This window comes from Dermacentor variabilis, chromosome 6 (genome assembly GCF_050947875.1).
Source record: "Dermacentor variabilis isolate Ectoservices chromosome 6, ASM5094787v1, whole genome shotgun sequence".
Taxonomy (NCBI): Eukaryota; Metazoa; Arthropoda; class Arachnida; order Ixodida; family Ixodidae; genus Dermacentor; species Dermacentor variabilis.
Window position 1 is genome coordinate 117,608,529 of NC_134573.1, and position 13,308 is coordinate 117,621,836.

General features: G+C 45.0%; 1 protein-coding gene across 1 annotated transcript in view; it reads right to left on the bottom strand.

The window, feature by feature from the left end:
* The window catches only part of LOC142585099 (uncharacterized), a 28,909-nt gene extending 15,973 nt beyond the window's left edge, over positions 1–12,936 (bottom strand). Inside the window, exon 1 of the mRNA XM_075695613.1 lies at positions 12,817–12,936. Coding sequence (XP_075551728.1) covers positions 12,817–12,898 — 82 coding nt within the window. The 5' untranslated portion in view covers positions 12,899–12,936. The remainder of the gene's footprint in view (positions 1–12,816) is intronic.
* Between the last annotated feature and the right edge of the window lie 372 nt (positions 12,937–13,308).

The window sequence follows — 13,308 nt, forward strand, 5'->3', positions numbered from 1 at the left end:
CCAGTACCCCAACGTGGAGGCAGTACGTGCAAATGTAGTGTAGGCGCCGCAAAATTGCATTACGAAGTGAGGCAGAAGCATTGCTTAGGCGGCCGGTTACGAAATGTTTTAAAAACCTAGTACGTGGGCGCGTGAACAGCGGTGGTGATTGTTTTTCAGTCGGCGTGTAAAAATTGTTCATTTCTCGCTATCGGGGCGAAGGAAGTTTTGTGAAATACGAAACCAAATGCTCAAGGGATACAACAGTCCACCGCAACGTCCGTGTAATTGGTTATGTAAATGTGCAAATGAATTTCGGAGCCTTTCTCTGCTATTACCGGTGGAGTTCGTGCCACTGCCGTTGCTGCAAGCGATGAATGAATAAATTGAAGAAAAAGAAAGATAGCGTGGCGTCAGTGGAAGCGCCTATTCTTGTCAGTGGTCAGGACCATTTTATCGTCCGATATCGCTCATCTATATTTATATCGCTGATTCGTAAGAGATTTATAATTATGCACCTAGCTTAGAAAAATAAATTTAAAAATGCAGCAACACACACAAACTCAGCCGCAGAGACAGATGCGCGCATGCGGTGACAACAAAAAACACCTGGCGCCTTAGTGTGCTCGTGTTCAGTTGTGTGTATCCCCTAAGTTCTGCAGTCGAGGATGTTTTGTACCTAATAACAGGATCTTCTGAAGTGTAAGGTTTTGTAATATGGTGGCGGGTTACATGTCAAGCGTTTGCGTGCGGGTATCTGCACGAGAAACGTCGCGCGCGGCTTTCCGGCTGGCTACCGTTTATCTCGGTAGTGTCGCATATCTCTGTACTGTCGGAGTGTGACGCTTTGCGTCAGCTGCGCATAACCGCGCGTGGCTTGATTTGTAGTATTTCGTGCCTCTTCGAGAGTAATGCGACTTAAGTAGTGGTAACATGGTATCTGCTGCAGGCGATAAAAGAAATCTACATATATCCGTCAGCCTCTAAATCATGAATGACACCCAGGGCCCACACAAGTATAAGGTCTCTACTCAGGCAAACATAATTTGGGCATCGTTCTGGCTGTAGGAAGACTTTGCCTCGGGAGACGGTAAAGTACCGCGTAGACCAGTGGCGAGGAACAGCTGTTCTTCGAAATGGCCCTATACTACCACCCGCAGTTTTCGCACTCTGGGGTACATTGCTCTAGTTGGCTGCCGAGATCATTCTGCAATGTCGCGGAAGTACCACAGAACGTAGTTAGTGCCGTAGGCGCCGATTAAGGGGGGGAGGGGGGTCTCCGGGGCCCGAGCCCCATCTGAGCCCCCTCCCCCCCATCTAACGTGCCATTGCCAGAGTTTTGTCAGCCAGATAATTTGAGGCTTCTTTCGACTTGCCTCGACCTTCTAACTTAATATTTTATTGTGCCTAGTAGCTTACTGCATCATTGTTGGCGCGGACGTGCACGGGTTTTAATTCATACTTTGCTTTCATTCTGAAATTCTAACAAAAAACGACAACAAGCGCATTAGAAGTACCAGTGGTGGCTGCCTCCTCCGTAGTTTCTCACATCAACATTGTTTTAAATTTCAACTGTAAACACCATGCACATACATAGTATATAAAAATATATACGCAGGAGAAAGTTTATTATATTTTTTTGAGGAGAAGGAGGCAGCACATGAACAATTGTTTCTAAAGGTATGTATAGCTTATGCCTAGAGAATGAATATGTTCCTGTATGTTCACCTTGCTTCAAAACGCATTGCGCGCTTTTTCGACCCTGAAAGAGAAAAAAAAAAACTGTAGACTTTTTAGTGACCCCTTCGGAATAGTCTTTTACCAACGGCATGTGAAATGCACGTGAATGATACGTGCCTCAGCATCGCTTCTCTTTCCAGTAAGCAAAGGTAACGACTGATCGAGAAAAACACTTCTAATAAGTTACGACATTTATCAGGGAAGGAAATAGCGTCACTTTCATGCAGAGGTCATAAATATATATACAGGGTGTCCCATAGGCACCGACTACGGGAGGCTCCGGACTCCGAGCCCTCTCCAGAGTTTTCTGGAGGGAGCAGAGCCTCCCCTCCTACCTCCGGCAATGACGAAGCATGCTCCTCCCCACCCCCCCCTACACACACCTAAAATGTAATTACCACAGTTTTGTCACCCACAGCATTCGAAGTTTCTTTTCACCAACCTCGATCTTTTCCCTTCAAGCTTTATTGTCGGTGATTATTGTTGCATCATTGTTGGCGCGAACATGCACAGTCTTTAATTCTTAGTTCTGATTTACTTCTGCAAATCCTGCCATAGGGGGACACGGGCATTAGAAGCGCTCACAGCGGCTGCCTCATCCGTATTTTTTCACTTCAACATCTATTGTTTTAAATTTCCTCTGTAAACAGCATGCACGTACACAGTACATAATATGCACACAGGTGAAAATTGACTACATTTTTTGAAAGAGAAGGGAGGTAGCCAATTAAAAATGGTTTCTAAAGGTATGGATAGCCAACGCTTAAGGAACGAATATGTTGCTGTATGTTCACCTCGGTTCAAATTGCTTTGCGCGCTTTTTTTACCCTGAAAAAAGCCTGCAGACTTCAGTGACCTCTTCGGCAGAGTCTTTTCATCAACGACGTTTGAAATGCATGTGAATGATATGTGTCTCAGTATAGCTTCTCTTTCCAGTAAGCAATGTTAAGACTCACGAAAATAAAAAAGAAACATCTTCTCATAATTTACAATATTCATTAGGAATGGAAAAATCGTCACTTGCATGCAGAGGTAATATATATATATATATACAGTGTGTCCCAGCTAACCATTATGTACTTAATTTAAGAAAAAGAGTCATTGCATTACTCAAAGAAAACCAAGTGCATATTGTTTCCGGTGCAGTAGAGTAGCTGCCAGTAATTTTTTTATTACTGGGATTTATTTAGGCAATTGTAATTACTTTTCTAACTCAAGACGTAATATCCTAATTATCAAAGTGTCAATGAGACATTTGTAGGCACAGCCAAGGGACATCTAAGTGTGGTATTTTCAGCGACGTACTCATTACGTACTACTTTTTTCCGACGATAAATAAACCCCACGAAATATGAAAAATACCGCATGACTGCGCTCCCACCTGCATCATAAAGCAGCGCCCTCGAACAAGCTTCCTCTGAGTTAGCCAGAACGAAATAAAAGAAATAAAGAAAAACATCGTGATCGAGCTAGTGCCTTATCTGCCCCGCCTCGGCCGATGTAACACGTGGCGTTTGGTGTTAGTTGAAAACTAGCTGTGATAGCTGTTGTCTTAGCGTACATAAAGTGCATGGATGTTTTTTTGTTTTTGCGCCACAAAAACCTATCACCACAGAAAGGAATTGACAACGTCAGTGCGAATGTTTAAAGGTGTGTTTTGTTGCGTCCCAGTTGCCATGTCTTTCTCTAATGAGCAGAAGGCAAAAATGCCTTGGGAGCTTCAAATGACAACAAGAGGAAGGCCGCAAATATATATCAGTTTAAAAATGTGGAGGTAGACCAAACGCGTAGACTATCATCAGAAATGATGCGAACCTGACAGAAACCCGCAGCTTCAAGAAACAGTGGCGTAGGACTCCATCTTTGAGTCCTTGCCTACGCACAGGTGTTCTAGCATTTATGACCTCAAAACCTCATGCTAACGTGCGGGACGAGGTCGCCCAGGTGACAATTTCCAAGTCATCAGTTTGGAGGATTCTAAACGACGGCCTTTCACCCGTACCACCTTAACCAACACTAATGCTTGAAAGATGGGGACCTGCATAATCGTCTAGATTTCTCAAACTGGGTCCTCACAGAAGCCGATGAGCCACCGGACTTTGTGACCAACATCATCACAGATGAAGCCAATTCTCACAAAAACACACAAGTAAATTTGCATAATGCACACTATTGGAGTGACATCATGCACACTGGGTAAAGCGCAATCGGCACCAGTACCAGTGGTCCTTCAACGTGGCGTGCGGAGTTTACGCCGGTGCTATAATCTGTCCCACCTTCTTCGATCAAACAGACAGCATTACGTGGACGAAATCCTTGAAGGAGTGGTGGATGAGTTTCTCAACGAAGTCCCGCTGTCACGTCTTTCACTTCTGTGGTATCAGCAGGATGGAGCACCCGCACACAGCCGCAGCCGCGGGCAAGAAACTGGCTGTATGCGACTTTTCATGCGCAGTAGATTGGAAGGCATCATCATCATCAGCCTGGTTACGCCCACTCCTGGGGCAAAGGCCTCTCCAATATTTCTCCAACTACCCCGGTCATGTACTAATTGTGGCGATGTTGTCCCTGCAAACTTCTCAATCTCATCCGCCCACCTAACTTTCTGCCGCCCCCTGCTACGCTTCCCTTCCCTTGGAATCCAGTCCGTAACCCTTATAGACCATCGGTTATCTTCCCTCCTCATTACATGTCCTGCCCAGCCCCCATTTCTTTTTCTTGATTTCAACTAAGACGTCATTAACTCGCGTTTTTCCCTCATCCAATCTGCTCTTTTCTTCCTATCCTATCATTCTTCTTTCCATAGCTCGTTGCGTCGTCCTGAATTTAAGTAGAACCCTTTTCGTAAGCCTCCAGGTTTCTGCCCGTACGTGAGTACTGGTAAGACACAGCTGTTATACGCTTTTCTCTTGAGGGATAATGGCAACCTGCTGTTCATGATCTGAGAATGCCTGCCAAACGCACGCCAGCCCATTCTAATTCTTCTGATTATTTCAGTTTCATGATCCGGATCCGCGGTCAGTACCTGTCCTAAGTAGATGTACTCGCTGACCACTTCCAGTGCCTCGCTACCTATCGTAAACTGCTTTTCTCTTCCAAGGCACGGGCCTGTAAATTGGCCGGCTAGGTCACCTGACCTCTCTCTATTCGGTTTCTTCCTTTGGGGTTATGTGTAAGATCGTGCTTACATGTTCGAGACGGACGTCAGATTAGCTCAAGACAAGAATAACAGATGTCTGCCGTAGAATTCGAGCGTTGGTCGTCAAGAAAGCCGCTGAAGATGTGATAAAGCGGACTCGGTACTGCGTAGCTGCAGAAGGAGACCTACTCGAACACGTCCTGAACACCAGCAGCTGGTGTTCAACGGCGCTTTCTAATTCATAGATAATAACGGCACACTGAATCCTGATGTTTTTGTTTGGTTTTGTTGTTTGTGCAGACGTCCCGATTGTCAACTGGGCTCATTTAGAAGTAGTATATTTACTTTTTGAATGCATCGGTTTTACCTTTTCTATACATGTGAGTCGCTTCCCAGTCTATTTATTTCGCTTTTGTTTTTTGCCACGAACCTGTTTATGCAGCATGTATACATTCTCATGAAAAATAAAACCATCACTTTAATTTGGCTTTGGTCCGAAGGAAATTTCCGGCGCGAAATATAGCTACGAGCACACTTTTTCGATGCGGTGCGAGCAAAGCCGAGAGTGCCCGCGTAACATACTATGCCTATTCCATTGCTTTTCGCGTTTCGTGCGTGGTCAGAGCGGCGTTTCGGCCGCGTTATCAAGGGGCTTTTGTTATCTATATGATCAGTCGGTCTTGAGAGACAGATAACAGGTGTGACGTAGAGAGGAAGGAATAGCTGCAAAGCCGCAAAACCTGCTGTTGGTTCTCCTTCCGTACCATGCATTGTCAAGGTGATGCGCTCTCTCTTCGGGTTTGCGACAAGAGATGCAATTGCTTTCAATCATCTTATTTCAGGGCGCTGCTTTGTGATGCGGGTGGGAGCGCGGTCACGTGGTATCTTTTATATTTCACCAGGTTTGTTTGCCAGTCGGAAAAAGATTGCACGCAATTAGTACGTCGCTAAAAACAGAGCAGTTAGATGTCATTTGGGGGTGCCTGGGGGTGCCTACAAGTGCGTCATTGATACATTGATAAATCATCATCATCATCATCATCATCATCATCATCATCATCATCATCATCATCATCATCCTGGCTACGCCCACTGCAGGGGAAAGGCAGCCCCATATTTCTCCAACTACCCCGGTCGGTTGATAATTAGGACAGTACTTCTATAATTAGACAGTTAATTGCAATTGTCGAATTAAATTTCAGGAACGAAAGAATTACTGGCCGCTACTCTACTGCACTGGTAACATTATGGACAAGGTTTCTTTTTGAGTAACGCAACTGCCCTTTCTTCTTTAAGTCCTGGTGCGTGATAGTTGGGGCACCCTGTATAATTCATTCAGTATCCGAAATTAGGCCAAGCCGGATACCCTCGAAATTAGAATCAACAGCAGTCATGCGCAAGCACTTATACTCGTACTCACAGAAGAAACAGAAAACAGAAAGGCAGAGGCTGCAGTTCTGCCGGAAAAGCGACGCAGTATTAGTGATAGCGAAATATACGACACTTACGCGAAGGTAGATTATACCACCGAGAGACGATAGATTCTTGCTGGTGGGAGAGGACTCAGGTTGTGAAATTAAACTGTTTCTATTATGAGGTCCTGTAAATTCTCATATGAGGCTGTGGCTTCAGTGAACAATTCTTCGAGGTCACACGAAGTTTCGTCAAGTGCAAGAAATATATATATATATATATATATGGGATTCAGGAAGCTGGTCGCCTCCCCCCCCCCTCCCCCGAAGAATGAAAGCTTTCCGCCCATGACTAGCGCTGCAGTAGGCGGGACTCGTAAACCTATATCGCCGCCGTGGTGGCCGTATGATGGATATTCCTAGCATTCTTGGAACTAGTTTCCAGAAAGTGCGTGCTACAATGCACGCCTTTACCACATGCGTGTTGGTTCTCTGTGCGCAATTTATCATTCGCTACCATATATGCCAACCTTCAAGCCCGTCTCTTGTAGGTATAGAATGCCCCACTGATATTGCGAATGAAAATCCTTTGCCTGAGAGGGTGAATTAGGCGAACGTATATAGGGCTGTCCATGTTTGTGTAGTAGCTGTCCCTGGAAGCACAGCTGTCTCAAGCAACATTTCACAAGGCCTTGAAACTGGTGTCGCACGACACTTTGTATTTCTTAGTTGTACAAGGTGGATTTTTAAACGCGTAGCCGCCACATACGGCGGTGCTGGCGTTATCGCTGTTGGAAGCAAGTTGCCTGTACTTTGCGGCATAAGCGTTCTACGGTAATGGCCCAGCCATTAAAGGAGCAGTGGCCTACCTGGGTTCTGATCATCATCAAGTAGATCACATGAACTCTTAGTGCACAGCAGCCTGCCCAGTGTAACATAACATATGAGTGGGCCATAAGCAGCGGAAACCTTATTGCAGGTCGTTGTGTAATACCGCTTATGAAAAAAGGAAGAGAGTGAAGAGGCTTTTAACAGCAGTACCTCATGCTACTCTAATAAGAGGAACGACGAGCAAAAGCATTTCTGGTAAAGCACTTAAACAGTAACTTTCTGAAAGACAGAACATTCCAGGTGAGAGATGGAGGTACATTTGGCCCACCCACACCAACAACACAGGCATACTACAAGAAAGACTACAGCATATGGTGTATTACAGTCAATGGGAAAGCTATCTTATACAGAAATCAAGAATGATGCAACAAGCCCTCGACAACACTGCAGACTTTCTTGGCTAGTCTGGCCTCTCGCTTTCTGATAAGTCGGCTTACATCGACGTCGGAAAAAAGACTAGAATCAAGAACTACTCCAGATTGCACATTGTTCTCCCAATAGCTGGAGAAACATACCCGCGTGTCAACATCCACAAATCCTCAGCTAGTGTAAGACCACGACGGCAGAGCCAGCATGTGGGTGAAACAATTATGCCATGCCTGGACGCAAATTCTACACCTGGTGAAAAGAATAATGTTGAAATCATGGGGGGTGGACGAGTGGATACTATGGGAAATAGCAGATGCTGTGCTTGTGTCCAAGGTATGGTACGGTATGAATTACCAGCAGCACACAAAAAAGGCAACTCATCGAATACAGGCATCGGGTAACAACAGGTATTTCCGACTTTACCATGCTCGAAGACCTCTATGAGAAAGAGCAAACGAACAAGCACCTAGACAGAGTAGAGTTGCAGCCTGCATCACAAATTCTTTGCCTCAAGAGCTCAGCACCTGGTCCCAAGTTACCATGCCAGCTAGCATATAAGATGCAAGGACGACTACCCCTCCTTTCAGAAACAACCTCGGGAACACCTGAACTTGAAACACAACACGCCCATACCGTGAAATATAGGGGCAAACAATTAGGTCAGGACGCTATGCTACTGCCAAGCACACAGAGGAGGTTGCTAATAATGAATATGCAAGCGAACATCAGGCACACATAGTACACTGATGTGGCAATATCAGTGTAACAGTAGTATGACACTACATAAAGCTCAATCCCCTATAAGCTAGTACTATTCCAGGTCATCCTACACCTAGAAAAGCTGAACTGAAAGCAATCAAAGCAGCACTTGTAGTGCAAATTACACCCTGCACAACAACCTGCATGGATTCACCAGAAACTGTTTGGGCCTGCACATCACACAAGATTAACAGGAAAATCAGTAGATTGGCATGCGACTTGCAAGCACATGGCCAGAAATTACAGGATACATAGACATGCAGATATTCCAGGACACAAGCGAGCTTATAAGCCCGACATAATAACTGAAAACTGGATGAGTTGGTGTGTATTCATTATTAACTAAAGTGCAACATATAGACAGCAGACAAGAACGAAGCGCTCTGTGTGTTCACTTCATTCTTGTCCATCGTATTTCTGTTGCACTATAGTTAATGAATTCATAAGGCTGCACAGGAGAAGAATGATACCTCTGCCCAAGGGCCCGATTTCACATCCAAATCCACACACGCACACACACACACACACACACGCACACGCACACACGCACACGCACACGCACACACACACACACACACACACACAAACACACACAAAAATGTTGCAAGAGTGCATAGCATGAAGCAGTGTCAACAGGATGACACTAGAGATGGATGAGGACTAACTTTCAACTCAGGTTCATTTGTAAAGATGTGGCGAGTTATACAAATTACCAGAAAAAAAAGACGATGAGCAAAACGAGAACAAGGTGAAAGCAGGAGCCAACATTTCGACAAGTGGACTTGTCTTCTTCAAGGTCCACTTGTGGAAACGTTGGCTCCTACTTTCACCGTCTTCTCGTGTTGCTCATCATTTTGAATTTCCATCCCACCCCAGTGTTAATGACTCATCTATACCCGAAATTATATGTGAGTGATGTGTGCTGTGTGTGCCAGCGCGAGAGGGCCACCCTGACGCACATCCTATGGGATTGCACCAAGTTCCCCGACGAAGCTTCGACAAGTACAACGATTCCGCCGCGACTCGCGGCTGCGGCGGAATGCTACGACCACGAAAGCCAAACCACCTGGGCCTTCCAGCAGGTCTCGGCGGCTCTTGAAAGACAAAGGCCGAGCGAAACCGACGGAACGTTGCCCCTCAGGGCGACCGACCGCGGGAGTAACACGCGCTGGAGTTGAGTAGAGACCACCCGCTGAGAAGACGTCAGGGCTCGCGTCACGGCGCCATATAGTCATGGTGTCGTTCTGCAGGCGACTACATGAAGTTGATTCTCTCTCTCTCTCTCCTGCGTTCCCCGTGCTTTCCCCAGAAAAAGAAAGACATCTTTGAAGGCTAGATAAAAATTGGTGCTTGATGCAGCCAAACACAAATAACAATGATACAGAAAGAAAATACAGAAAAATTCAAAATGCAGGGAAAAAATCATTACAATTGCCAATCCTGCATGCCAGCACCTTTAAAGAAATACTGTTGTTATTCCAATAGACAGACTGACAGCTTGCTTATGCAAGCACATTCTTCCAGTTCCATGCCATTGAAAAAAAAAAATAGTTTCTTGGAAAGTAGCCACATGCACACTTGGTGATCACAACCTTATTTTTTCCCTGGACTTGTATACTATATGTATTTTCTCCCTTTCCTGCTTGTATGTTTGGTTTCATCAAGCACTAGTCTTTATCAGGTTTTATTGCTGTACTACTTTCTGGTAACCTTTATAGATCGCAAAGCCACACATCTTGCAAAGCGCGATGTGTGGCATTCCAAATAAACAATGTGATAAACCAAAGCCAAACGTGTGCATGACCTCGTTAAAAAACACAGACATAACCAATAATATAGAAACACTTGAATAAACTATTGGAATGAAACCAGTGATAAATACCGGGGCCGCACATTTCAGCTTCGCTGGTTTACCATCTGTACAGGGTGCATGGGCAGTAATTTTTTCTGTTATTGTTTGTTAAGTATTGTATAATGTTTGCCAGTAAAACACGTTGGGCTAGTTGGTGCAATATATTGGTACTGCTTTTTTTGCTGGTTTTTTTCTTAAAGTTGTGCCCTTCTTCATTTTGTAACAACCTTTTTATTCCCCCTCGCATAATACTTCAACCTTGCAGCCTGCGAGGTATATAAATAAATAAGTACATAAGCACATCATTCATTCATCTGCATACACCTCGCACCATTCCTTGCTGAACAAACATCACTGTGTTGATGTCTCGCAGCGTGCATCTACATTAAGTGCCGTTTGCGTTTCGGTATAGTTTGTGAACAGTGTTATGCATAACGATTACACGACATTAAGATTGTGACCTATGCGTTGCATAAGCAAACCTTGCAAAACATGATATGTTGGATTGTTGAAAATAAGACAAATTTTATATATTGCAGTTACTTTAACAGCATGTAATTGACCACTTGACAAAAACTTCACATAGATTCCAACACGTACACTGAATCTGCACTTTTTTGCTTAATTATGTGGTCGTTATTGCATGGCCACATTGTAGATTTGAAAACAAAGTTAAATTTTTTTGTTGCAATATAACAATATGCGTAGATCACTGCGATTGCAACACCAGAACTTGATACAAACATGCACACTGTAGGATGCAGACAAATGCTCAGGACAAACTCCAGAATGTTTGCATCCTGATACTTATGAAAGTGAACAGTTTCATTCCATGGCTGTCAATGAGAGGGAGAAAGAAAACTTAATTGTGTTCGTGGAAAAAAAACCATTGATAAGCTTAGAGATACAGTCATTGCTTAACACTTTCGAAATGAATAATTACAGCTTGAAGCAGGCTTTCGTCAGCAAGAAAAGGAATCAGTTTTTCCATCTCTGAACATAGAATTGCAGATAATGCAAGCAGGCATCAAATTCAGCCAATATAATCTGTTTAGGAATACCAAATTGGAATAAACATTCAGACTTGCATTTGTACTTTCTCTGGCAGAGCAATCTAGCTTGAAATGACTCCCATAAGCATGTCGTAACAATGCTGATATAAATGCATGACTAGCTTAAGAAATATGGATTGCTATAAATTACAGTGAAGAAACTATAATATTTAATAAGATTATTAATATAACAATAATATTTGTTTCCACAAAACATGCTAACCGTGAGCGGTGTGCGAGGCTGAGCAGAAAGCTGAAAAATTCTAAGGCATGTGCGCCTGCCGTGGGCCTACGATCCTGCATTATGAATAGCGCGCATTGATATGGTCTTCTTGTTAGAAGTTCCGAGTATACTACGAGCGCAAGACACAGGACAACAAAGTGGGCGAGAAGCGTGTCTTTTAGAATGTCATGTTACAACGTACAGGTTTCCACAAGAGTGACGGTGACTGCTCGAAACATTTGATGCGTCGGCTTTTGAGCATCTAGAATTATTTAGAGAGGGCTCCCATATATATATTCGCAGCGCAAGCACGGCGATGGAGGAACCAGGCTAGCGCTAAGGTTGAATTTCACAACACAATTTCCATTCCACGTCCAGTAATCACACAGAGCATTTGAGGCTTCGTTCAGGGGCATACGCGGGCTTTCGGGTTGGTGCTTATTGTTGCGTTTGGTGTAAGAATATGGCTAGCAGCAGGCACCATATATGCGCAATCACAGGCAATATACATGCATCATTTCTCCAGAAGCTGACGCCGAGCACGGGTAGCGCGAGGATCTTGTTGGGCTGACACGACGCGTGGCAGCCGAATTCCGAATACATGCATATGCGGTGAGGGTAGCTATATGCACTTGTCGATAGGTCATCTTGTAGATTGTAGTAGCGCAGGCAAAACGAAACGGTCATAGAAGGCAGATGAGACAACACACAGCGTTGAACCACCTGCGAACAGCTGTTTACGTGCGCCATGTCGCACTGAACTACAGAAACGGCCGTCGCGCACTTGAAGACAAATCTTAATCAACGTTTTTAAATTAGTAAACGTGCGTATTATTTGCTTCTAATCAAGAAAAGTCAATAATATTATAATGCAAACGTTTTTTTCATTACAATAAAATAATTATGCAGCGTGTGCCACAAAACCTGGCAGTAAGCAACCCTGAGCGTCGCATCAGTCACATTGTAGAAATCGCAATCATGTGAAATGAGCCCTCTAAAAATCGCATTGCGACGCGTGCGACTGCACCTATTTTCGTCGCTCCAGTCGCAGCATGTGAAACAGCCTAAACGCGACTGCAAGACACATTAACACAGATACACCGAGACAGTAAAGTCCCCGTTACTTAAGCGCGGCAGGTTTGCCACAAAGCTCAGAGTGCGTGTCTAAACTACATTTACCGACCGGTAAGCGGTACAGGCCAGTTGGTACAAACGACGTATCGCAGCTAGGATGCCTCGTTGTACCGACGCGCTACATCGAGTGACGAAAGGCGCGACTGAAGCGTCGATAGTTCCAGTGACAGCTTCCGCGGCCACATCGGCCGCATAGGGAGCCGTGAAACTGAAGTATGTGTAAGAACGCTCACTAGAACATCAAGGTAATATGCTAGCCGCCTCACCTGGTTTGAAATGCACCACTTGGGGCTTCCCAAAGCTGCCGCTGCTTTTCGTCGCCGACGTCGCCGCGTTGTCTGTAGCCATGGCGGTGCGTCTTCCGATACGCCGATGTTACGAGTACAGTCGTACTAGAATACTCTAGTCGCGAGCGGCCCGATGTGGGAAGGTTCAGAGAGCGCGTTGACGGATGGAGAAGGGCGAGACCCGGTGGAGGAGGTGCGTCTTCCGTTGCGAGTAGTGTTCTAGAACACTCTAGACGTCGAGCACGAGCACATCATAATTGGATTTCTCCGTTCTTTCTGCGCATGCGCGAGGAGCAATAATCGCACGAGAGAAATGTGGGGACTTTCGGTCCGTCAGATTTCTCTTCGCCTAGGTACTACGGAGAAGAAAGTTGTTAGCTCCGTTCGTCCCTAGCCGAGCTGGCAAAGCAATGGACAGAATGCGTAACCGGCAAGGCGACGAAGCCGTGTCCAAAGTGAGATTGCGACGGT